General features: G+C 35.4%; 1 protein-coding gene across 1 annotated transcript in view; it reads right to left on the bottom strand.

Moving 5' to 3' along the window:
- LOC136032581 (cilia- and flagella-associated protein 57-like) overlaps positions 1–27,319 on the bottom strand; it is a 121,053-nt gene that overhangs the window by 34,019 nt on the left and 59,715 nt on the right. Inside the window, exons 11-14 of the mRNA XM_065712851.1 lie at positions 16,436–16,635; positions 15,160–15,344; positions 13,471–13,570; positions 4,231–4,424 (exon numbers count right to left, since the gene is read on the bottom strand). Of these exons, the coding sequence (XP_065568923.1) occupies positions 4,231–4,424; positions 13,471–13,570; positions 15,160–15,344; positions 16,436–16,635 (679 nt within the window). The remainder of the gene's footprint in view (positions 1–4,230; positions 4,425–13,470; positions 13,571–15,159; positions 15,345–16,435; positions 16,636–27,319) is intronic.

The following is a 27,319-nucleotide window of genomic DNA, read 5'->3' as shown; positions in this document are numbered from 1 at the left end:
CACTGAACCTCCCCCTAACTCCCTCAAAGAGAACTGATCCAGTCCGGTTACGTCAATCACTTATCTACGACATCTGCTTATTCTATCCACCAAGTTTCATCCCGGCCCTTCCGCTCAAAGTGTTTTCCAAGATTTCTGGTTTCCCGCTTCAGCTACCCCCAATATCATCAGATCTGGCCGGGATTTAACATAGAAGCTCCGAGACATGAGTTCCTTCTTAATATTAAATTTCCTTAAGATCCGGTCATCCGTTCGTAAGTTAAAAATACCTTAATTTTTCCGATTTTTCCGAATTGACTCCCCCCTACTCCCCCAAAAAGAATGGATTCAGTCCAGTTATGTCAATCACGTATCTAGAACTTATGCTTATTCTTCCCACCAAGTTTTATCCCAATCTCCCCATTATAAGCGGTTTCCCCCTCCAACTCCCCCAATATCAATATCATATGTTCGGGATTTAAAATAAGAGCTCTCTGACACGAGGTTCTTCTTAATATCAAATTTCATTAAGATCCGATCCCCCCGTTCGTAAGTTAAAATTATCTCAATTTTGTCAATTTTTCCTCTCCCTCCAGCCCCCCAGATGGTCGAATCGGGGAAACGACTGTTATCAATTAAATTTGTGCAGGCCTCTGGCTCGCCTACCAATTTCTCCCACCAAGTTTCATCCTGATCTCTCCTCTCTAAGCGTTTATCAAGATTTCTGGTCCACCCCAACTCCCCCCAATGACACTGCATCCGGTCGGCATTTAAAATTAAAGATTTGTGCTAAGAGGTCCTTCTAAATATAAAATGTCATTAAGATCCGATCACTTGTTTGTAAGTTAAAAATACCTCATTTTTTTCAATTTCTCTGAATTAACCCTCCCCCAACTCCCCCAAAGAAGGCAGTTCCGTTCCGGTTATGCCAATTACGTATCTAGGGCTTGTGTTTATTTTTCCCACCAAGTTTCATCCCGATCTCTCCACTCTAAGCGTTTTCCAAGATTTTAGGTTTCCCCCTTCGACTCCCCCAATGTCACCGGATACGGTTGGATTTTTTAAATAAGAGCTCTGAGAAACGATATCCTTCAAAACATAAAATCTCATTAATATCCCTTCATACGTTCATAAGTTAAAAATACCTAATTTTTTCTAATTTTGGTGAATTAACGGTCTCCTCACCCCCCCCCCCCCAAGATGGTCGTATCAGGGAAATGACTATTTCTAATTTAATATGTTCTGGTCCCTGATACGCCTGCCAAATTTCATCGTTCTAGCTTATCTGGAAGTGCCTAAACTAGCAAATGCGGGACCGACAGACCGACAAAATTTGCGATCGCTATATGTCACTTGGTAAATACCAACTGCCATAAAAACTTGACGGTATTTTACCAGTCACAACAAGCAGCAGTTTTGGCTTCACAAATTTACTTAATAAGCATGAATCTATGAATCATATTAAAGTATAAAAATTAGCTGCTGCTTTGAGGGGAATATCTTAGTCAGACTGGATTCTGAAAACTCGTTTAGCTTTTAAGTTTTCAAATCAATTTCAAATAAAAAAATAAAAAATCTAACGGTATTTTACCAGTCACCTAAAGCAGTAGTTTCGACTTCCCCGATTTTCTTAATAATCACGAATCTATGAATTGTATACAAGTGAAAGAAATAACTATTGCTTTGGGGGAAATATTACCTAACGGTTTTTTACCTGTCACATAAAGCAGCAGTTTCGGCTTCATCAATTTACTTAATAAGCTTGAATCTATAAATTATATTAAAATATAAGAAATAACTACTGCTTTGGGGGGGGGGTAAGTCTTGGTCAGATTGGCTACTGAAAAGCTCATTTACCTTTCAAGTTTTTAAAACGAAAATAGAACCTATCAGTATTTTACCAGTCACATAAAGAAGCAGTTTCAGCTTCACCAATTTACTTAGTAAGTATGTATATATGAATTATATTACAGTAAAAGAAATAACTACTACTTTGGGGAGAATATCTTGGTCAGATTGGCTACTGAAAGGCTTATTTGCCTTAAGGTTTTCAAATCAGTGAAAAAACAACCTAACGGTATTTTACCAGTCACATAAAGTAGCATTTTCGGCTTCACAAATTTACGTTATAAGCATGAATCTATGAATATTATTAAAGTGAAAGAAATAACTACTGATTTGAGGGTAATATCTTGGTCAGATTGGCTACTGAAAAGTTCATTTACCTTGAAAGTTTTCAACTCGATGAAAAAAACCCTAACGGTAATTTACCAGTCACATAAAGTAGCAGTTTCGCCATCACCAGTTTACTTAATAAGCATGAATCTATGAATTATATTAAATTGAAAGAAATTACCACTTCTTTGAGGGGAATATCTTGGTCATTTTGGCTGCTGAAAAGTCCATTTATCTGTCAAATTTTCAAATCAACGAAAAAAAAAGAAAAAAAGGTATTTTACCAGTCAAACAGTTCGTGGTAACGAATTGTAGTAAGGAGCAACCCGGCTCAATAGTAACTGAAACTCTAAAATAAGGAATTTTGATACCAATAGTTACATAAAAAAATTGCATTTTAATGTTGATTTTAATTATATAAGTTTCATCAAGTTTAGTCTTACCCATCAAAAGTAACGAGCCTGAGAAAATTTGCCTTATTTTTGAAAATAGGGGGAAACACCCCTGAAAGTAATGCAATCTTAACGAAAATCACACCATCAGATTCAGCGTATCAGAGAATCCGAATGTAGAAGTTCCAAGCTCCTATCTATAAAAATGTGGAATTTTGCATTTTTTGCCAGAAGACAAATCACGGATGCGTGTTTATTTGTTTTTATTTGTTTTTTTTTCCCAGGGGTGATCGTATCGACTCAGTGGTCCTAGAATGTCGTGTGAGGGCTCATTTTAACGGAAATTAAAAGTTCTAGTGCTCTTTTAAGTGGCCAAAAAATTGGAGGGCACCTAGGCCCCTCCCACGCTCTTTTTCCCCAAAGTCACCGAATCAAAATTCTGAGATAGCCATTTTATTCACCATAGTCGAAAAACACTGTGTCTTTCGGGACGACTTACTTCCCCAGAGAGTCCGTAGGAGGGGCTGCAACTTACAAACTTTAACTCTTGTTTACATATACTAATAGGTATTGGGAAGTGTACAGACGGTTTCAGGGGGGACTTTTTGGTTTAGGGGGGGAGAGAAGTTGAGGGGGGTTACGTGGGAAGATTTTTCCATGGAGGAAATTTTCATGGGGGAAGAGAATTTCAATGAAGGGGGCGCAGGATTTTCTAGTGTTATTTAAAAAAAACAATAAAAAAATAAATATGAAAAGTTTTTTCAACTGGAAGTAAGGAGCAGCATTAAAACTTAAGACATACATAAATTATTACACACATGAGGGGTTCACCTGGCTCTTTCCGCTAAATTATTTTTAGTAATTTCAACTATTTATTCTACGGCCTTTGTGATTCACAAAGTCATTCTTACGGAATTGGGACAAAATTGAAGTTTTAGTGTAAAGAGCCAGGTATTCAACAGGGTGTGAGCCCCTTCATATACGTAATAAAAACATACGAATATAGAAGCTTGTTACGTAAGTTACTTATATTTTTCACTAATGAAAGCGTTCGTAAAAAATTAAAAGCATTTTAAACTAATAAAAATTGGAGGGCAACTAGGCCTCCTCCCCGCTCCTTTTTTCTCAAAATCTTCCGATTAAAACTATGAGAAAGCCATTTAGCCAAAAAAAATTAATATGCAAATTTTGTTTTAATTATTTATGTCCGGAGAGCCAAAATCAAAACATGCATTAATTCAAAAACGTTCAGGAATTAAATTAAAAAAACAAGTTTTTTAACTGAAAGTAAGGAGTGATATTAAAACTTAAAACGAACAAGAGTTACTCCCTATGTGAAAGGGGCTTTTCCTCCTTAACGCCCCGCTCTTAACTCTAAATTTTTTTACTGTTTTAAAAAGTAGAGTTAAGAGAAAGAGTCAAACTTAAGCGTAAAGAGCGGGGCGTTGAGGAGGAAAAGCCTCTTTCATATACGGAGTAATTTCTGTTCGTTTTAAGTTTTAATGTCGCCCCTTACTTTCAGTTAAAAAACTTGTTTTTTTATTTATCACATAAAGCAGCAGTTTCGGCTTCACCAACTTATTTAATAGGCAGGAATCTAGGAATCATATCAAAGTGAAAGAAATAACTACTGCTTTGGAAATGGGCTATTTTAGTTAGATTGGCTACCGACAAGCTCATTTACCTTTCAAGTTTTTTCTTCAGATATCCAGCTTCAGCACGAAGCCTTAATGTCATGTGTGAATCTTCATCTCTTTTTGCCAAGCAATTGTAGTCTGTTCTTTTACTTGTGCTTCTGAAATCTTCGTTTTCTTTAATCTCATCAGTACGTTCGGTCACACTATGATTAACCATAGCATTTATAGTTAGTTGCAATTCCTGGAAAAAGGAATATAGATTATAATTGGTGACATAATCAACTACAGAAAAATCAACCCTTACATAAAGAATATTATCACAGGAACAATCTTAAGGATCAAAGTTATATGAATCAATATTTATACCTTGCTTAGAGATCTTGTCTAGAATATATATATTTTTTAAGTTTGCTTTGCTTATAGTGAAAATACTTCTCTACCAGCTAGAGTATTACCTATATTGGCGTGGAGAGCCTTGCGGCTACCACTACCGTCATGTAGATATAGGTTATGGTAATACCCTAGTACGGTATACCCTGTTCCAGGGTATGGTAACGTGATCAAACGGTCAAACGAGCCAACCTCTAGGCCAAGCGTGCCATAACCTGGATTACCATTAATATCTCTAGCTAGTATAGAATAGCTTCCTATACCAAGCCTATCTAATCTCAGCCTTTCTCTAGGCTTCAGACCCTATCTAGGCTAATAAAAAAGTCAAGGGTATAAAATAAAGAAACTATAATATATTCACTTCAAACTCAATATAAGAACTAAAAAACAAAATCTCCTTGCCCCTGGGCCAGCAAAGTTGCCTAAGTGCAGCATGTCGATTCGAGCCAATCCAAACCCTCATTGGGTGCAACGTCAAGCTCAAATGCATTAACATATTTCCCCTTTTCTTCCTCGTAAATTTTGACCAGAATTACTGTTCAAAAATACATTTTTAACCAGAGTGTGTCACCCTTTTAAGTGCACAATTATAATCAGTGCGTTTAACTGTCTACACAATCAAGGAAAAATTCCGTTAATATTAAGAGAAAACTAAGGATTAACAATAAAAGGAAAGGGGATAACTAACAGAGCCAAAGAAAGAGAAAAAGAAAGAACATTTATCTTATAAAAAAGGACCAAAGGTTCCAACAACCACCATACTGTCCTTCGGAACCCTAGTAAAAGGCCTTTTCCACACTGGTTTTATGAATTTTCGGATAATTCTGGATTAGCAGAGCCAAAGAAAGAGAAAAAGAAAGAACATTTATCAAACAGTTCGTAGTAACAAACTGTAGTAAGGAGCGACCCGGCTCAATAGTAACCGAAACTCTAAAAATGGAATTTTGGAACCAATAGTTACACCAAAAGAATATAGAAGTTTCATCAAGTTTAGTCTTACCCATAAAAAGTTACGAGCCTGAGAAAATTTGCCTTATTTCAGAAAATAGGTGGAAACACCGCAAAAGGTCATACAGTCTTAACGAAAATCACACCATCAGATTCAGCTTATCAGAGAATCCGAATATAGTAGTTTCAAGCTCCTATCTATAAAAATGTGGAATTTCGCATTTTCTGCCCGAAGACAGATCACGGATGCGTGTTTATTTGTTTTGTTGTTGTTTTTTTCCCCAGGGGTGATCATAACGACTCAGTGGTCCTAGAATGTCACAAGAGGGCTCATTCTAACGGAAATTAAAAGTTCTAATGTCCTTTTTAAGGGACCGAAAAATTGGAGGGCACTTAGGCCCCTTTCCACGCTCATTTTTCCCCAAAGTCACCGGATAAAAATTCTGAGATTGACATTTTATTCACCATAGTCGAAAAACCTAATAACTAGGTCTTTAGGGACGACTTACTCCCCCGCAGTCCCCGTGGGAGGGAAGGCAAGTTGCAAACTTTGACCATTGTTTACATATAGTAATGGTTATTGGGAAGTGTACAGACGTTTTCAGGGGGATATTTCTGGTTTGGGGGGGGGGGGGGAGAACTTGAGGGGAGAGTTACGTGGGAGGATCTTTTCATGGAAAAATTTATCATGGGGCGCAATTTCAATGAAGAGGGCGCAGGATTTTTTAGAATTATTTAAAAAAGCAATAAAAAATAAATATGAAAAGTTTTCTCAACTCAAAGTAAGGAGCAGTATTAAAACTTAAAACGAACAGAAATTATTACGCATATGAGGGGTTCACTTCCTCGTAATACCTCGCTCTTTACGCTAAAGTATTTTTAGCAATTTCAGCTATTTTTTCTACGGCCTTTGTGATTCAGGGGTCATTCTTAAGGAATTGGGAGAAAATTTAAGCTTTAGTATAAAGAGCGAGGTATTGACGAGGGGGTGAACCCCCTCATATACGTAATAAAAATATACGAATATAGAAGTTCGTTACGTAAGTTAAATCGTTAGCTATGTATATTTTTTACTAATGAAAACATTCGAAAGAAATTAAAAGTTCTAGTTGCCTTTTTAAGTAGTAAAACAACTGGAGGGCAACTAGGCCTCCTCCCCCGCTCCTTTTCTTGTCAAAATCTTCGAATTAAAACAATGAGAAAGCCATTTAGCCAGAAAAAAAACGCAAAGTTCGTTTTAATTATTTATGTGCGGAGAGCCCAAATCAAAACATGCATTAATCGTTCAGAAATTAAATAAAAAAACAAATTTTTTTAAACTGAAAGTAAGGAGCGACATTACAACTTAAAACACACAGAAATTACTCTGTATATGAAAGGGGCTTTTCATCTTCAACACCCCGCTGTTTACGCTAAAGTTTTTCACTGTTTTAAAAAATAGAGTTAAGAGAAAGAGTCAAACTTTATCATAAAGACCGGGGCGTTGAGGAGGAAAAGCTCCTTTCATATACGGAGTAATTTCTGTTCGTTTTAAGTTTTAATGTCACTCCTTACTTTCAGTTAAAACAAGCTTGTTTTTTTATTTAATCCAAAAAAAAAAACAAAGACCAAAGGTTCCAACAACCTACATACTGTCCTTCGGAACCCTAGCAAAAGGTCTTTTCCACACTGGTAAATTTTTGGAAATTTTTGGAAGATTCTGGATTAATCGTGTGCGTAGTACTATAATCTGCCTATTCATTGTGTAATGTGTCATGGTGGGCTGCTACCCAAAATAACTTCAAATCTTACTAATTATTCGAAATCTTTGATGACTGAGTGATAAAGACGTCGGATCATATTTCCTTTTCGCAAGTCTTGGCACTCAGAAAGTATTCAGAACGCACTTCTTTGCTAAGAAAAATTCTTTATTTTTCTACGATGTTTCAGCACCTCAAAAATGGTGACAGAAAAAAAATAAAGAAAAAAGGAAACACATCCTAAGCAAAAAGTTACTTTTCTTGTTGCTCAAATTGGGAAGTTTAATTATCCCAAATGGGGTTTAGGCTATAGTAATTGTAATAATGCAGATTTTATATTAATCTGAGATAAATTTTGTGGGGTTCAGGAAAATTCCTTAAATATTAAAAGCTTGTTCTTACAACGAATTTTTACTCATTAAGATTAATCGAAATAAAAGTTATCATTTCCGAATCAGCTTCAAATTACAATTTTTCCTCACTTAACAGGTTTTTTTCCAACAAAATCCCCACACGATGGCAACCATGATAAACAACTACAAATAATTAAAAGAAATTATGACTATATTGGTAAAAAAATGAATACGCTATGCATAAATAGTAAAAAAACAAAACATAAATATGAGTACCGGAAGCACGGCGGCCTTGTTGCCGGGCCTGGGCACTCGGCAGGCGGCAGGGCCCGGCAACAAGTGTCGCTTGTCTTCTAACCGCAGACAATTTGAGCATTTTCTTGATGTCATGATGTCACCTCTTCTTGATGTTAAAACGATACCACAGCTTCGTTACAACCATCCTGATGTGGTTTGATGAAGTTTGATTATCGATGTCTCTTATTTTCTAACAGCCCAAGTCTTTGCTCTTCATTTTCATTTTTGACACGCTATAATTCCTGTTTTAGTATATCTTCGAACCACCCATGCCTTTGCTGTTCATTTTCTTTTTTGACACTCTAATTTGCGTTTTCGCATATCTTCTAACTGCTCGTATCTTTGCTCTTCATATCTTTGATACGTATTGATACTCGCTGTTGCACATTTTCTAACCGCATTAGTCTTTATTTTTGATTTCGGGTTTTGATTACTTCAAACAATCTAGCAATGCCCATCTCTTTATCTGACCGTATTGGTCTTATCTCATTTGATGATCTAGGTTGTTCATTTTCCCCCACTGTAAATTTAATTTGTTTGGACCAGTTCTCTCGGTCCTACAACGTTTGATAGTTCAGGTAAGAATCCTCATTTGCAATATTTGCAAATTTCAGCTTTTCGGGCCTTCTTATTGAAATTACTAGCTGTTGGTGTGGCACTTCGCGACCCCCCAAGCCCCCCCCGCGCGCGTAAGTCGTTATGCGCCATATTAGTTACGCGCCATTGTAGTTGTGTCCTTGTGTCCCACCTGTGAATGTGGATAGATATCTTTAACTACGTAAAACTTGCGAATATACAATATTCTTCGCTGTCCCATTTTCTGTGCATATAAATAGATTGTCAGGTTTACCGACTCTTGAACATGCAACATATAATTGTCCATGGGAAAACAATCCGTATTCAGATAAATACCGCATTTTTCTAATGATTGCCCTTGGGCTTTGTTGATGGTAATTGCTAATCGAATATTCCCTGTGTCCCCGTCGTCATTTATATATCCCCCATGTGCCCTTCCGGAGTCCCTGTTGTAGTTGTGTCCCTGTGTCCCGGTCGTCATTTGTGTCCCGGTGTCTCGGTCTGTAATTTCTCTTTGAGTGTCCCGGTCGTCATCGGCTCCATCCCAAAAATGATAGGATATTGTAAGGCATCGTAGCATCGATGAGTTTAATAAAAACTTCTCTTTGAGACGTTTTCATATATACTTATAATGACGTCATATTACAAAGCCTTTGACGTCATATACAAATCACCGACCATAACGATTGCCACTTCGTTGATAGTTGCGTATCAGTAGGCATCAATTCGATTGCTGTTTTGAACAGAAGCACTAAATTATTATTTATGGGAAACGATAGTCCTTTCAATGTAGTTTTTTTTATCATCGGTATCATTTTCAAGTTGTTTGGTTTGTTTTACCTTGACTTGTCTTTCGTCACTATGAAATACATATCGCCGAACCTTTGTTTTTTTTTAACTAAAATCTGGTAGGCATTGATGACCTTATTCAAGTCAAAATCCCAAACCCAATCATCATCGCAATCATTTTCAGTTTTGATACGTTTTGACTCTCGTTGTCCAGGTTGTTTCAGATTGCTCTTGTGATTTTTTGGTGATTTCTCTTTGAGACGCAAGCCTGTTTTCACGATGTTGTTGTGATTTCTCGGCACGCTTTCTTTTCATACTTTCTCTATTAGCCACAAGCCCGTTTTCACACTGTTGTTGTGATTCCTCGGCAAGCTTTCTTTTCTTACTTTCTCTATTAGCCGCAGGCCTTTTGGCAATAGCTCTTTGAGCAGCTTCCTCGGCTGTTTCTTCTGCCGTTGTGGGTTCTTCTGTCATTTTAAGATCTATATTATAAATTTCTCTTTGAAAGGCCTTCTTATATACTTATAATGCCGTCTTAGATTCTAATCTTATTCCTGCAGCCATTTTTCTTGATGTAAAGAAAGCTTTTGACAGCCTTACACATAAGATTCTCATTGGTAAACTTTGTCAGTTTGGTGTCCATGGGGAAGCATTGTCTTGGTTCTCGTCATACCTGACTGACAGATCTATCAACACAGAAGTTACAGACGAAAAAGTTCTAATTGAATACAGAGTACCCCAAGGTTCTATTCTTGGGCCAACCCTCTTCCTCATATATGTGAACGATCTCTACCGACTTTTTAACACCCCAATTAACAATGTTTGCTGTGGATTGTGTCACAAATCTTACTCTCAGAGTACGTTGGTGTTCACACATAATAGTCAAGAAGAATTAATAGCATTTGCAGATGACACTACTTTAGGTGCTGCAGCTCCGGATGAATCATCCCATATTCTAAAGCTTCAAGCAATGTCTGAGAAAATACTCTTTTGGTTTGACATAAATCAACTAACTTTAAATGTAAAAAAGTCCTACCTTCTTATTTTTTCTCGTAAAGGTGTGAGCTGCCCAACAATTACTGAGCTTCATGCACCAAGAAGCTCCATAAGTCGTCCCCGGATCGATATGTGCGATTCCTGGGAGTTCTTTTGGATGAACATTTATCATTTAAGTGGCATGTTCAAATAATAAGAGTGAAAATTTCCCGAGGACTTGGGATCATCCGAAAATTAAAGCGTTTATTCCCTTTCCCTATCCTCCGTCTTTTATACTTTTCTCTGATTTATATGTTACTGTTCGTCTGTGTGGATGTCCAGATTCCCCTCGGTTCTTGCTCCTATTCACAATCTTTATGAGAAAGCGGCAAGAATTCTCCAGTAGGCTACACACACTCCTCTTGACCTCCTCAAAATTTAAGATATTTATGTTTTATCTCTTATCTTCGTTGGCATATCAATATTTTCAGGGAGATCTCCCCTGTTGTTTTTCGGGACTGCTTAAACTAGTAGGGGAAGTAAATTTATATATCGTTCGTAACCGGGAGGATGTGATGATTCCAGCTAGTCCCTCGGTTCGTTCAGACTTCGGCCTGGCTGTGACTGTGGGACGTGCTTGGAACTTGGTTCCCGCTGAGATCCGGCAGTCACGAACACTTGGCTCCTTTAAGAGACAGATGAAAAGTTTCTTATTAAAGGCTTCTTATTAAATGTTTCTTATGGTTTATTTATAATTTTTTTTTCCTTTTTTTGGGTTGTTGTTTTGTTGGTGTTGTATCCTCGATGACGCGAGAATTTTAACTTGTATTTTATTATCGGGTGATGTGAGGGTCGCTGTTTCGTGGGGACTGCCTGTGAGTTGATTTCTTTTCCTTACATATTTATATTTAGATGTTGTTTAGTATGTTTATGACAAGTTTTTATGATTCTTTATTTATTGTATGCCGTTTCCCAGATAACAGGTCATTGAGGCCTTTGGGATATTGTTTTTGTTATTGTTATTTTATGAAAATAAATAGAACTTGAACTTAAACTTGAACATACAAAGCCTTTGACGTCATAACAAACATGACGTCAGTCGACAAAAAACTTCATGACGGCATGATGCTCAATCCTTATAATGACGTCAGTCGACAAACATGACGTCAGTCGACACACAAACATGACGTCAGTCGCCAAACAAACAACTTATTTTTATATACATTGATATAACTGGTTGCGCTTTATTTAGTGAACTGATTTTATCTAACAAAAAACAAACTGACTTTACAATTTTCAAGTTTTTTTCGTGTGTAAATTAAAAAATAAAATTGTTGCTCTGGAACCATAAACATTTTTGCAGTTTAAGGAACTTAAGAGCTAAACCTATTTTTGTGTCAAAAAAGGACACTTTTGAATCAAGTCTGAATTCCAACAACGATTTCTACTAAGATTCATGCTTTTGGTTTTTCTTTTAGGTTCTGAATTGTTGTAATCCTTTGTCAAAATAAATACAAATGTTTTTGCAATTGCCAGTTTTTTGCTCTTTAAGCAATTTTTTGTAAGCTGCTCCACCCATGAAAATATTTAACTTTTCCACACAAGTGTGACAAGTATGGCAACGTCATTGCAATACATCTATATATCTATCTATATATATAAAAATAAGTTGTCTGTCTGTCTGTCGAGTGTCGTCATTATATGACGTCTGAATTATTTCATCATATACCAATTCAAAAACAAATGTATTAAAGCCGAAGTAGCTGAGTTGGTAAAGCGTTATGTTCCAGGTTCCAGGTTCCAACCTTGGCTTTAGCATTAATACAAAAGAAGAAAAAAACTAAAAAAGGTAAAAAGTACAAAAAAAAAACTAAAAAAAAAATACTAAAAAAACTAAAAAAGCTAAAAAAATAAAAAAGGTAAAAAACTAAAAAAGAAAAAAAACTAAAAAAAAAACTAAGAAAAAGGTAAAAACTACAAAAAAAAACTAAAAAGAAAAAAACTAATAACCAATAAAAAAAACTAAAAAAACCAAAACTGAAAAAGAAAAAAAACTAAAAAAAGGAAAAAAACTGGAATATAAAGGAGAAAAAGAAAACTAAAAACCGGGACACAGGGAATATAAATGACGACCGGGACACTCAAAGAGAAATTAAAGACTGGGACACAAATAACGACCGGGAGATATAAATGACGACCGGGACACTCAAAGATAAATTACAGACCGGGACATCGGGACACAAATGACGACCGGGACACCGGGACACAGGGAATATAAATGACGACCGGGACACTCAAAGAGAAAGTACAGACTGGGACACTGGGACACAAATAACGACCAGGAGATATGAATGACGACCGGGACACTCAAAGATAAATTACAGACCGGGACACAAATGACGACCGGGACACCAGGACACAGGGAATATAAATGACGACCGGGACGCTCAAAGAGAAATTACAGACTGGGACACTGGGACACAAATGACGACCGGGATACTGAGAATATAAATGACGACCGGGACACAGGGACACAACTACAAGGGGGATGCCGGGGGCACAGGGGGATATATAAATGACGATGGGGACACAGGGAATGTTCGATTAGCAATCACCATCAACAACAATGGGACATCGAAGAATGTTGTATATTCGCAAGTTTTACGTAGTTAAAAACATATATATATATATATATATATATATATATATATATATATATATATATATATATATATATATATATATATATATATATATATATATATATATATATATATATAATACATGAACAAATCAATGCTACCCCAACAGCTAGTATGTATATAAAAATGACGTCACTCATGAAAATATTTTTTCCAAAACTAAGGCTCTTAACAAGACTCCTAATGCTTTTGACCTATCTAGATCGTTTTTTAGGCCCAGGATAACGATTTTCTCGAAAAAATATTGAGCCAGTTCCACGAAAAAAATATATACATGAATATGCAGTTATTGTTCGTTTATATAGGTAGTTTTAATAAAACATACAGCAGTCTGTACATGGAAAAGTATTCCAACAAAGGTGATCCCTTAAAAAACATTTTTCAAACCCCTTAGAAATGTGATACACTCTTTTTAAACGCACGTACACAAACAAATCAATGCTAATAATGGATAATTATTAACACTTGTGCAAAGCAGTTGTCAAAAAGTGGATAAAGAACTAAAGCCTATGAATTACCTGTTTCAATGTGGCTTCATGTTCTGACTGTAGTGCTTTTGACTCAACAAGATGCATTTGCTTAATTGACTCCAATGTAGTTTCAAAAGCCTTTCTTTCTCTTAAAAAATTAAAATAAAATCAGTATTGTAAAATAGCATTAAAACTACTTAAGACTCTTTTTCCTTTAAGCAAATATCTGTTGTGGTGAACAGTCTTACTCTAGGATATCCATTTAAGGATTTCTTTTTTAAATAAAAACTACCAAAAATGACAATTATGAAAAATTCGGGAGGAAAATGGTTTGTGATAAAATTTTATCAATATGGTTATGAAGGCATTTCACAAGTTATTTTGACTAATCATTCAAATTTGTAGGCAAAAATATTTGAAGTACCTTCAGTATAGTGTATTAAGCTAACAAAAGCAAAAGCAAAAGCAAATTCTAACCTTTAAAAGAAAGAAGAAATTCAAGATCACTAAGGAACAAGTCCATTCCACGAGATAAAGTTGTTGTGTCTGTTAATAACGTACATAAAGATGAAGAAAGCTATATTAGTCACAATTTCAATTACACTTGTGCATCTGTTTATTTAAATGAATTACTTATATTTAAATTTTAGAGGGTTGTGACTTCTCTGATAAATAGCCCCAGTATTCCCAAGGTTTGGGCCTCTGGCCCTAATTATGAGATAAATGTCCCTTCTCGTAAGTTAAATTAATTCTCACTTTAGGGACTCCCTGTTTCACCCTTCCACGGCTAACTTTTACATACCATGTAATCTTTCTTTGGCCTTTACCTTGTAAATTAGTGTAGTCCCACTAATTACCTCAACTTGACCTTAACAAACCAATAATTTGGATTAACATGGGTACGGGGGTTCACCTGTTGAAGATTGTGATAGGCTGAAACTCTTGAGATTTGTGCCAAGCACTTCTCGCCAAAGAAGTGCGTGACGACAGATCGAAAGACAAGCTCACTTTTTAACAGTACATTTGTGTGAGTAGATCAGAAAGTAGTTAGATTTTTAACATTTCTGTGTGGGTCTTTCTTTTGCCATTTATTAGACTATGTAAAGAGTTCTCTAGAAGGAGAGAGAGATTAAAGAGATTTTGTGGTATAGGAAAGCTATAAATTTTGAAATATCGTTCCATCGAGAAGGCAAGATTTTAGGAAGGAGGATTACAGGCTTTCTACACTGTGGGCAAAATATTGTGGCATTTACTCCCTCAGATAAAACATTTACTCATGCAGTAAACCTGCGGCAAAAATACAGATGAGTGCAAAACTAATACAGTTTTGGCGCTAGATTACAAATATCCAAAAATTTGTTTTATAAGTTTCAGTTCAATATTAAGCTACAAAAGGTTCTCTTGAATCAAATAATAATGAAACGCTCTTATACAACTCATAGCAAGAATTTGCCCTCTTATGATTATTTTAGTGTCATGAGAAGATTAGACCGGATTTTAGCAGGACTTCATAAAATGCGAAAAGCAAAATTCCAATTCCTTTTCAAAAAAGTATTTGTTTCGAACACATTTAGAAAGATCTCTGGTTTCGGTGAAAAAACCTTTACAGAGTCCAGATGTGCCTCAAGGATTTTTGGTCATCGTTTCAAAAATATTAATTCTATGATTTGCCAAAATATGATTTTGAAACCTGTCATTGTAGAGGGAAAGAATAGTGGAGAAAAAAAAACCACTCACTTTTCAAGTGTGTTAGTGAGTGCTTCTACATTGTCTTTTGCTTCCTTTTCACGCTCATATCCAACAACTAGGCGAGTTTCATACAATTCTACCGTCTTAGCCAACTCCTTTTGAAAAATGTTGGTCATCTTTTCTAATTTTGATTTTGATTCTTTTTTCAGCTCTTCTAGCTCATTATTAAGTACCTGTAAATGCAATATGACCTTGAAAAATGTTCTGGAACTTACAAAAAATTACATATCACTTTGACATATTTAACTGAATAAAACCGTTAAATAAAACCGCTTGGTAACCGTGAAAAAATATTTTTCAAATTGAACCCCTTTAATTGGCTGTCAAGATTTTGCATATTCAAAAGTAAACAAAAAAACTCGGAGAAGAATGTGGCAACAAATTATGTAATTTGAATCTAAAGTTTCTCATCGTTCTTGTCTTTTTCACGCCTAGACGACGGGACCATGGATTTTGTATCACTTTAAATACTGCAGGATTCTTTTTCCTTTTTTTCAAAAATGCTCAAGTCTAAAATGTTTTAAACACCATGTTTTTAAACATTCCCTACCATTCTGTTAATATTTTCTTCTTTTAGCCCAACCATATAAATTCTTTTAATCTTCTTATCGTTGCGCTTGGAAATTTGTTTAAAATGTCTGTCTAGAAACATAATTGAATATATTCTCATCCATAGCCTTCTAAAAATCATGATTCGGCTAAACCTTCAATGAGTTCTAAATATTGAGGGATGTGCCACAGTGGGTCTGTGAAAAAATTAGTTATTGTGAACTATGATACAACCATGTAAGTTACGATGAGTATTTACTACACTGTACAAGGATATCTTTAAACATGAAATTTATTTTAAGAGTTGGTCTGGCGTAAAAAAGATCTCGAAACAGCCATGAAGGCTTAAAAGTCAAATAGTATTAAGATGACGAAAAGTTATATTCCCATGCTAAAGATAATTCTTTTTTCCTTTTACAGTCCAGTACGACGGGAAAAGATAAAGATAAAGGAAACCGAAAATAAAAGAAATAACCATTGTTGGGAAAAAAATATCCTGTGTGATGAAGTTTGAAAAAGAAAAATACTTTTCTGGATTGATTTTCCTGGTATTATAATTGGTTGAGAGGTATTATAGAGATGCAGTGAAAAAAAGATCAGCTCTTCATATATTTATTTCCAGTCTACACTCTCGGAAAATGAAATACTTCTCTTTGAAAAATGCGGAGGTTTTGTAATTCCAGAATTACCAGAAAAATCTTAATTAAACATGTACCTTAGATATGTGTTCTTTTTCCGACAGTTTTTCTTCATAGTTAGCTTTGAGCACTAATATTTCTTTTTCTATCTCTTGTTTCCTTTTCTTTACTTCGAATTCGCTTTCTAGTCGGATTTCAGCTACTTTCCTCAGGGCTCTTTCTAAGGATTCTTCTTTTTCATCCCAATCAGATTTTCGAACAAGATGCTCAGATAATCCTAAAGAGATATGCATTTACGAAAATCATACTTAAATTATAACGGATCTGGGTCAACGAAGATTGGATATGGTAAATACTTTATATTCCAAACTGGAGGAAAATTGGTTAGCCATTGGCATGAATTGGCAAGTTTTACTACCTTTCATAAAAAAAAAACAAAAAAAGAGTCTCACAACATCAAGAAAATCGAATGCATATAATAAACCTAAGTACTAATTTCACTTAAGCCACATAAAAAAGTAAGTAAGTAAGTAAGATGGCACTAGACCCTTAAGATCCAAACCAGCGGTGCTGATCTCCGTTTCATGGTCCTTCAGCCAGGAAGTACAATGGGGGGCTGGGGGCCAACCATCCTGTGCTTTCACAAACCCTTCCTGCTGACCCTCCCCAGATTTCTCCAGGTACCCATTTAGAGCTGGGTCGACTCTGGCTGAGCTTACAGAGTTACACCACTGACCCCCCTTCCAAACTAAATAACTGGTCACAACTGGGATTGAATCCGTGCCCCTTGGACACAGAATTCCCACGCCAGCGTGCCAACCACTCAGCCAGGATGGCTCCAGCCACATAATCTTTGCTTTAAGGCAAAGCGTACTTACAAAGTTCGTTTGTTGTTTGACCAACAGTGAAGTGATCACTGTAATAAATATTATTGTTAAACATTCATGGAAAATCTGCTTTATATCTCAGTCAGTTTTTCTACAAGATAAGTCACCAATCAACAGACGATGATTATATACAGATGCAAGTATAGTGCTTTTTTTATTGCTTGATTGTAGGTCATTTTCATGAACACGAGATAGAACTCTTTTTAAAATCTTTTTACGACAAAGGTACATTATTTAAGGAATTCTTCTTTAAATTTTTCGTTCAGGACATAGTTTTGAACCCATTTTCACAGGATCATGTCAAGTCAGGTTTTTAACGATAGCTCAATTAATTTGTAACAATCTAACAATGTATTTCCTTCCCAGGAGAGGTAGCTAGTTTAGGTTAGAACTCTCAAGATATTTTGGATCTGAACAGGTTAGTCACTAAATAAAGACCCAAAAGTAGGCTCCTGGTGTCTTATACATCCATGGTGTCATGTTCTCTCCTTCCCTGTTTTTCAGCTTGAATATAGGCATAACAAACCTTCTTTGAAACAAAACCATGCCAGGATTTCTAATGTATATGAATATAAAGATAAAACGAGGCTTTGCCCCTTTAGCGTGGAGGATTCACTAACTTTTCTCGAAACGAAGACCATACAAAAACAAAATAAAGACTCTGAGAATGCAGCAAAAGAATAAGAACACTAGCAAGTGACTCTAACTCTCGATAACAACAAATTTTTCTTTCATTCCAATATAGGCAAAAATGGCGTTGTATCTTCAGGTGGAAACAAGTTTTTTTTTATCTCAGTAGTAGTGTAGGGTTTTTAGATTCTGTGACACAGTACCCCCCTTTGAATACCGCTGCTGGCACTTTTTTAAGCTAGCAAATATATTGCAAAGTTTCTACAAAATGTAGGTGCTTGTTGCGTAATTCTTCACCAAAACAAATGTTTTCTTCGAGACTTTATTGGTTGTTAAATAATTGTTTGAGGAACCTAAGGATGTAGAAAGCACTCCCGGGGCCCCAAGACAAGTGGGGAACCCTCGGTTGTAAAAATTGATCTTAGTCCATTGTTTAAGTGATGAAATTGGTTTTTCGGTGGTATACAAGACCTCTTATTCTTATTGCTGGTAACAGACAAAGGGGTCATATTATGTATTGATTTCCAACAAGAACAAAATATTCCCGTTATATGGTCAAGACATCTATTGACTTTCAACCGCACTGTGCAAGAGATTGTTGTTCCCATAGCGGGTAATGGATCCGGTAATTTTCTTTGTCCCCATGTGACTATAAAACCTGGATACAAACGTTTTTAAAAGAATATTATGAGAGCATATTTAAGGTAAGATTCTAAGCACACTAAGGGATGGTCCCCCTCCCCACACAAACACAGGATGATATTATACTCAAATTAAAGCTGATATGGGTAACAAGATGGGTAAACAAGACTTATCATCCGTCGACTATCAGCGATAAGCCTTTGTCACCATCTGTCAAGCTATTTCGGGTAAAAATTTTTATGAACAGATATCATCTGGTATAGCATTCAATAATTGGGCAAAAGGGTTGCTTTTTAACATATGCTCTTATCCACTAAATTAGACGCTTTTAGGAAGTGAAATCTTTAGATGAAATACTCAGAAAAATGTAACTTATTTGTTATTATAACTTTTATAATTATTATTGTTATAACGTTAAATAAAAGGGTGGGCGATTTTTTTTTACAGTAAATGGAAACAGGTAAACAAGGTTATTCTGAGCATGATAATGAAATATTATGTGAAAGCACCCCTTCATTACATAATGTAAGGAAGAGGGGGTATGCAGTCATTTTTGAAGCCATAAAAGTGTAATATTTTTCTGCTACCATGGCTTATTAAACTCGAATTTAATGGGGGGGGGATATCATGAAACCATTGGACGAACAAACTAAAAATTTATTCTTTACTTCAGAGTTATCTTTTATTACATTTAAACGGCATTGTATAAAACTTTTTTAGCTCACGTGTAAAGATTTATCTTAAAAAAAGTAAGTATGAATAATAGAGCAATTACCGCCAGAATATTTTCCTTTACTATAACATATTATAGAAAAAATAAAAACACATATAAAGGCAAAAATTTTATCAGGGAATGAAAATAGTTATGGTCTGCGATAGTCATTAATTTTAAGTTTTCTGTCAAATATTCCATTTTGTGCGTTTTCAGTTACCTTTAACACAAGTCATCCTTTACTTAGGTACATCATTTGATTCTATTTTTACTCTGGTTTAATGGATTTCTATATTTTTCTTCGGAAAACTTATTATAAGAAAAACAATTTTTCTATAATTTTCTTGTTTAGCTTTGCGGACCACGAAAACAGTCTTTCAGACAATAAATGCTTACAAGCTTAAATACTACATTGAAATCTAATAATTGAAGTTGGAAAGGGAAGGTTTCTACCATTGATGTAGAAGGGGGTGAGCTATGTAGGGGTGGTTATTCGAGTTAAATTTTTGCGGAAACACATTGCATGTTGAAATCTACGATTTTTAAGAGTAATTATTTGAATTTAAATTATTCGATTTAAATTTAACAAGAATTTAAGATTTTAAGGCTCAAGTAATATGGAAAAAATCAAATTAAATTTCTATTTCAGGAAAACCACTAGCAAAGGGTCCCCCCCCCCCACACCAAGAAAGCGAATGTGTGTGATGCAGGAGCTGGTCCAAGCATGTAAAGCAGCAAAAATGTCACCTTTTTATTACCTGCGGCCCCAAGCCAAGGTGAGAACGGAGTCCCTTTGAAACTAGCGGTCCCCTAGCAAAGCAAGAATGCAATCACCTCCGACAAACAAAGCAAGGACACGGGGCCTTCTATCCCTACATTGTTAGAATGAAGAGATTCTACTCCCACCTGCAAAAGACGACATCGATAATACCAGCCCTTTCACAATTGTAAATTATTTGATAAATCATATACATTTTTCGAAAGACTTAATGCTTATTGCATGTTTTAGCGATAAATTTTAACTTTTACGTGAGAAAAGAGACTGATATAAATTTGTCAGCATAATAGGACATTGAGAGAGCTCTAGTCAAATGATACCGCTGTTGCTGGTCCTCAAATACAGCTAAGATAAAGTACTCTTGTTCAGGTCAATAAAAAAAATGTGTGAGACCGTTGAGGGCCTTTTTCGATAGTTCTGAGGGTGGGAGAATGAGAGCTCTGGTCCTCAGATTATTATTCATTTTACAGTTTGATAAAAATGTTCTTTTTCACAGGTTATTATCATATTTTTTTCAATAGAAAATCAGTTTTTATTCTTATACCAGGCCCCCATTGATGATTCAAGCTGAATTGACCAATTACTTGATATTTTTGGGCGAAGAAGCTACCAACACTCCCCCGTAAGTAATTAATTAAGACTCATAACGAAATTTCAAGTGGTGGAGAACCATGTTTCAAGGCTTCATAAAAGAGTGGTAGGTCTTGCTTTCAGCTTAATAACAGAATTTAGAACGACTAAAAGAACTTTTTATAGAAAACTGAAGCGTAAAGGTCAGGGCTGGAGGAAGGGGTCTACTACTCCTCCTTTACCAAATAATTTTTGCTCTTTGAACTTTTAAGTAGTAGCAGGGTTTCTCCAATTCCAAAAGGCTACTCTACCCTCAATTACGGAATAATTTCTGGTTTTTGAACTTTTAGGTAGTAGCATGAGCTCCTTAGGCCCAAACAAGTACTCTTAGGTTTAAGCAGGCACCCCTCGAAAGATCTACAGACTAATAATATATTCTATTTCAACCTATGATATATTCTTTTTTCAGGACAAAATCAAGAGCTCTTCAAAGCGGAAATAAGTTGTAATTATTTCTTAAGATCACGCAATAACACTACCATCAATTCAAGGGGCCTACATTAATGGCACGGAGACTCCTATTCTGTAGCACCTTCGGAATTTTGTACTAGTCTTTCTGTCAGTACGGTCCCAGAGGAAAGTGAGCGGGAGGAGGACTTTTACGAGGGGTTGATCTCTCTTAATGTAGCACCCACAGCTTCACTTCAGATCCTTTCATAGCTGATCTCGGCCCTCACACGGAATTTTTGGATCTTTCGCTACATCAAGTGCCACAAATCCGGGTCGAGAGAATATTAGAGAAACGGAGAGTACCCAGTCCCCACAGTGACCATGAGGAGTGGGAGAAAGACAAGGTGGGAGCACTTAACTCCTGTATTGCCTAAATTTTAAATGGCTAACTCCGCCTTGCGCTATATTTATGTTTTTAGAGCTGAGTTTTAGACCTCTTGAACACTCTTACAGATGAAAGTATCCAATAAGTTCTAATTGACATAGCAAACTCCTATGTGGACAAAACTTGAGCCTTTCTTGATAAACAGATTCTGACAAGGGAAGGTAGGTACAGTGTTAAAACATCCATCGCACAATTTGCTTATTTAAATAAAAAATTAGGTAACGTATGCTCGCATTATATATAAACGGAAAAGCAGACACTTATTCCGAACTTACATAATTTTTAGGGTGTGTTTTCAGACTGGGTGGGTAGTATTTTTAATGAGGTGGGCAATTATAACGAAATCTTGTTAATTTAAATATTAAGCAACAATATTTTCTACCTGTTTGCTTGCACAATTCCAACTACGACTTGAATTTCATAATACCAGCTGTGGCACAATTTCAGAAGGTGAAGTTGTAGATGGCATATGTGTAGATGATTCTTATTCTTATAGCTTCATACCGAAATCACCTGAGAAGTTGCTGTTTTAAGAATTCAAATGGATAGCAATTGAAAATGGTAACACTTAATTGAATAAGATCTGTTTTTTAGCCTCTGATAGTTTTTTCCTAAATCCCTAAGAAAATTAATTCAATCACAGAAAAATGATGGTTTTAATAGTTCATGAAACAGCGCTTTCTAGATGATGAAATGTATGATTTATTAACGTGAGACAGGCATATACCTTAATGAGTACTACAACTCCACATTGAGGCTGCGTAAGAATAATTGCCACCTACTGAAGCGTTTTATGATTCACTTTACGAGCCTCAATGGACCACTTCCGACTATGAATTTTATTAGGAAAGTTTGGGCCAAGTGTGGGTGTAACAATTGAGAGATTATTACTTTTCCCCATAGGATTGTAAAATTTACCTGGTAAGTGATGTATTGACGTTGTTGTATAATGTCTGTAAAAACACGGATAAAATCAGTGAGAAATACAGGCTGGATCTGGGCTATTATTTTCAATTCCTCATTTGGGGATGGATTTAATTCTTAAAATCAGTAAAGAGAAAATAGTGATGATCACCGATGTGAACCACCAATTATTTATAGCGAGCTCAATGAGCTGTGGGTATATTTAAGTACAGAGATCGTATCCTAAAACTGATCCAACTGGACAACACACCGGTGAAAAGTCAGATGCGGTTTTTCTAGATATGAACTCCCTTTATCCGTCGGCAATTTTTCACCTCACTTTGCCGTGTAGAAATTACAAATAGTTGGACATTCCTTGTGTTCAAAGTTTCCTCGACATTGCCACTGTTGACAAGAATGAACCACAAGGATGGTTTTTTGAATTGGTTGTGAAATACCAGTGGAAATCCAATATTCGGTAAAAGATTTTGTTTTACCCATGCATAAACAGGCCAGTATCTATGGACTCATTGAGTCTACATAATATTTCTTTGGTAGAGGATGTGGGTATGCATTGGACACCATCAAAACAAAAGTTTATTGCCGACCTTCATCCAAAACAGAATATTGTTGTACACCACTTTCTTTTGCGGTGGATGATAGCCAACGGTTTCAAGGTTACAAATAGTAAAAAAGAAACCAAGAGTAAAAATTGTTAGATCGAAAAAAGATTTCATTTCCGGAAAATACCATCTTTACCACACAAAGAGACTCAACCCTTAGTCACCTTATCACTGAATCTTTTCAACACAGAAAATACTCATGTGAATGTAAAACAAGTTTACTGTGAACAATTTTATCTACAAAACAGCTCTCTGAAAACGCAGATTTTCATGTTTATTCCAGTAGAGACTATTTCGTTGATTTGACTTCCAAATTTATAGATTTGAATGTCATTGTCATGAAATCTAACAATAAAAAACCAAGTGCTGCCAAGGGGTTATCCTAAGGGAATTATGTACTGCAAAATTTATTTAAAGAAATAAGTGTCTATATTAATAGGACGTTGGTAAGCTCAAGCAACAATTTATCAAAATATGCAAGTAACATACAATTCATGTTAATGGCTCCATAGTCCTATTAAAAATTGAGGGGTTTAGCCATTGGACATGAAAATAAAACGGACACTGACGCAACCAATATATTTACAGCGGTGAAAACTAGGGATCTACGCTTGGTTGGGAAAATAAATAATAATATATTTAATATACATCAATGGATGCCGTCCAATGTATATATTATTACAAAGTTACAATTTACCCTGTCCAATATTTTTTTGTGAAAGGTACTTGCCACTACACCTGATGCAACAGTCTCTCTCACTTGGGCAACACTTCATGTACAAAAACAACAGGCTATAAATTCTGCTGCTTTGGAAAAGGAAAAATTAAGAGGTTCTGGAAATAATATAAAACAACTCGTTCCGCATACAAAGACAAATCAACGAAATATTGTTTCGAGTAAGCGTACTTACACCTACTCTTAATTTAACAAATAGTGAACTTCCTTTCAAACTTGCTTTGACTTTCCTAAAAAGTGCTAGTGCAATTAGATCATGGAGTAATTCCCCACACAAATTTGAAATATTTGGGCATTCATCTCTTGTATGTAAAGTAAATGGAATTCAGCTCTATATTTTATCCTTTGACAAATCCTACAAAACCCTTTATGAGCTGACAATTTAATCCCTAGATCAAGATCCGCAACCATATGAAAATGGTTAAACCAACACAATGTTTACAAAAACTCATTTTATCACTGTATTGGATTTGTCTGGTACTCAAGATACGAGTATTATCCCAATGAACACTTTATGTTTAGAGTTCATCTTTGCCAGGCCATTGGCTGACAGTAGAGCATCAATCTCAATAAGTTAATTTGGGACATTACTCCTAACGGTAGTGTTCTATTAGACTTAGAAGCATGAACTAAAATGTCTATAAATGTCCATAAATTTCCAAGTAAAAAATCTTTTGCAGTGCGTCAAATGTAAAGATGGGTCATTGACTATGCATCTTTCAAAAAGCGACGAATATAGAATGTTTCAATCTTCTTGGCCTACCGCTTGCATTCTATACATCCCAAATTAAAAACTTTATTGACCAAAGTGGGAAGCCTATTTTTCAAAACCGGACGCTAGTACAAGATTTAGCAAGCAAAAGCTGTCGTTTTCTTGCACTATTATATTTTGTGTTCCGATATTGTGGCTATACTTAAAATGAGTTTCTCTGTATTTATGCGGGCAATCCTCGACTGAACCACTTTATAGTAGAACAAACCCATTCCTAACTGTAAAATGTTTATTTCAATGCCCTAAGAGTAAAGTGCTTTAAAAATGTTTGTGAATTCGCTTTAAACATGCATGTACAATAAAATTTTTCATTCCTTAGATTTCTCCTTCCAATAAACATCGACAACGATAGGTGGCGGCAGCTAGTCAGAATTCAGCTTGTACTCATTTTGGCAAGCAAAGCCATGGTCATATTTTCTACAACACAATATAGCTTCACTTTTATTATATCTCTTTGTAAAGTCAATAATACTTTTCTGATTTATTTTATATAATTCACGTGTTTCAGTTTGATTGTTTGAAGCGATGTCACAAACGAGATTCTCATATGAAGAATCACCTTCTGTAAAAGCCAAATAAAAATCAGTAGGTTTATAATCATAGTAGCAAGTACCTTTACAGCGATGTTTTATAAACCAGATTCTCTTATTATTCAACAATTGTAGCGTAGATCAGGTTTATTCCTTCAAAAACAATTTAAAACCACAACGATACTAGTATCTTAAACATAAACTGAAATCAAGTTTGGGGATTTTTTTCTAGTCTTATCATGGTAAGTATTTTCCCATTGATCACATCTATCATAGTTTCAATTGGAGCACAGGGAACCTCAAGCGTGAGAGTCAGAAGTATCTTCAAGACGAAAATTATAGTCTTTAATTTGCGCTATATATCTATGCAATTTACACAGATTTCTCAATATGTTCTTTTTGTCATAGTCATCAACAATAGTACAATTCTCACAGGATGACCTGCTACCCAACGTATACAGACATATTGGACATGCGTCAATTATTTCTTACTGTTAACTGTCTCACTTCCAAAAGGAAACTATTTGTGATCAAGAAAATGGATGTTCCTTTTATTTCCAGGAGGAGTAATCAAATAGAATCACAAAACGTATTTGGTCAGGATTTTTCTACTCGATTAGTGTGTCAATAAAATGAGTAAATACATCTGGCCCAAGACGTAAAAGTTTCATTCAATAGTCGAAAGATGGTGAATCATTTTCATTATATAATCAAGGATATATTGAAAAAAACTATTTTCCTTTGAATTGATAACTCCTGAAGATCATCATTTAGTTTGAACGATTCTTTGAAAGTCACAAGATTCCGCATCACTCTTTGTTTCTCAAATCCAACCATTACTGATCCTTACACTCTCAATGCCAATTATGGACTAACACAGCTAAAGAATGAATATTCCTTCTACCTTATCGTCACAAACAAAATATCCAACCAGAAAAATATTTTCAAAAATGGAATAGCAACAAACTTTTGTCTTCAATATATTTCACTAATGCATTTAATCCATTTTGTAGTTTTTGTATATTCATTATATTCACTTTACTTGAAAACGCAATAGCTGGTGGACCCCAGGACGAGAATTTGAAATAAAATTGCAAGGAACAGTTGAATACTAAACTTGATAGTTTAAATTTTTTTTAAAAAGTTTAAAAAAACAAAAGGAATGTAAAGTAAGTAGAGAAAGGATTAAAATATGAACTAAGGAGGTATAAAGTGGAGGCCACGGATAAAATTGCCGAGGATCTGGAAGATGTAGACAGATGGCATAATAGTAAAATATTGTACTGGCGTGCTAATAAACTGAGAAGGAGTAGTAAATCAAGACCCAGTTAAAGATAGGAACGGGGCCACAATTATTGATAGGGAGAAAGTTAAAGAGGCATGGGTGGAACATTTTGAGAATGTGCTAAACCGAGATACAGTTGCAGGAAAAGATATAGAGAAAAATTAAAAAAGTTTGTGATAGCTTGGATGTGAAGGAAGATTTGTTTTGTGAGGAAGAATTAGCGACAGTACTAAAAGGATTAAAGAATAATAAGGCTCCTGGTGCTGGCAGTGTGGTAAATGAGTTTCTTCATTATGATGGCTTTGAGGTTAGAAATAAATTACTCAAGATTATGAATATGATTTTAAAAAATGCGAAGTATCTAACAAATTTAGAAAAATCGTAACTAAAACAGAGTATAAGAAAGGTGATTTGAGTGAGTGTCGCAATTATCGAGAAATTAGTCGAGTTTCTGTGGGAAGCAAATTACTTAGTGGTATGATACTTTTTAGACTGGGAGATGTCACAGACAAGGTTTTAAGAGAAGAACAGAGCGGTTTTAGAAAAGGTAGAAAATGTGTCGACCAAATTTTTATTCTTAGGTTAATCAATAGGTTTGAAATTAATGCTAAGAAGACTAAGTCACTAAGGCTAGGAATAAGTGAAGATGAAAATGTGACGTTTGGTAACGAAAAGGTTAATCTAGTGGGCAGGTTCACTTATATTGGTAGAATTATAATAAAGACGACGGGAGCAGTGAAAATGTTAAAAGTAGAGTAGCCAAGGCTCATTGCGTTTTTTTCGGTTAAAAAAACTTCTGGAAGAATAGGAAGATCAGTCTGCAAACCAAGATTAGAATATTGAATGGTACAATGATGATAGTGGCCAAATATGGCTCTGAAGCATGGGTGCTCCAAAAAGCGGATGAAGATTTACTAGATGTTTTTTAGAGAAATTGCCTCCAGATTGTTCTGGGTACCCGACTGACGGACCATATTTCAACTCGTAGGATTTACTAA

The sequence above is a fragment of the Artemia franciscana genome, chromosome 11, assembly GCF_032884065.1.
Source record: "Artemia franciscana chromosome 11, ASM3288406v1, whole genome shotgun sequence".
NCBI lineage: Eukaryota > Metazoa > Arthropoda > Branchiopoda > Anostraca > Artemiidae > Artemia > Artemia franciscana.
Note: the sequence above shows the minus strand (reverse complement) of the source record. Positions and strands in the feature narration are given on the sequence as shown.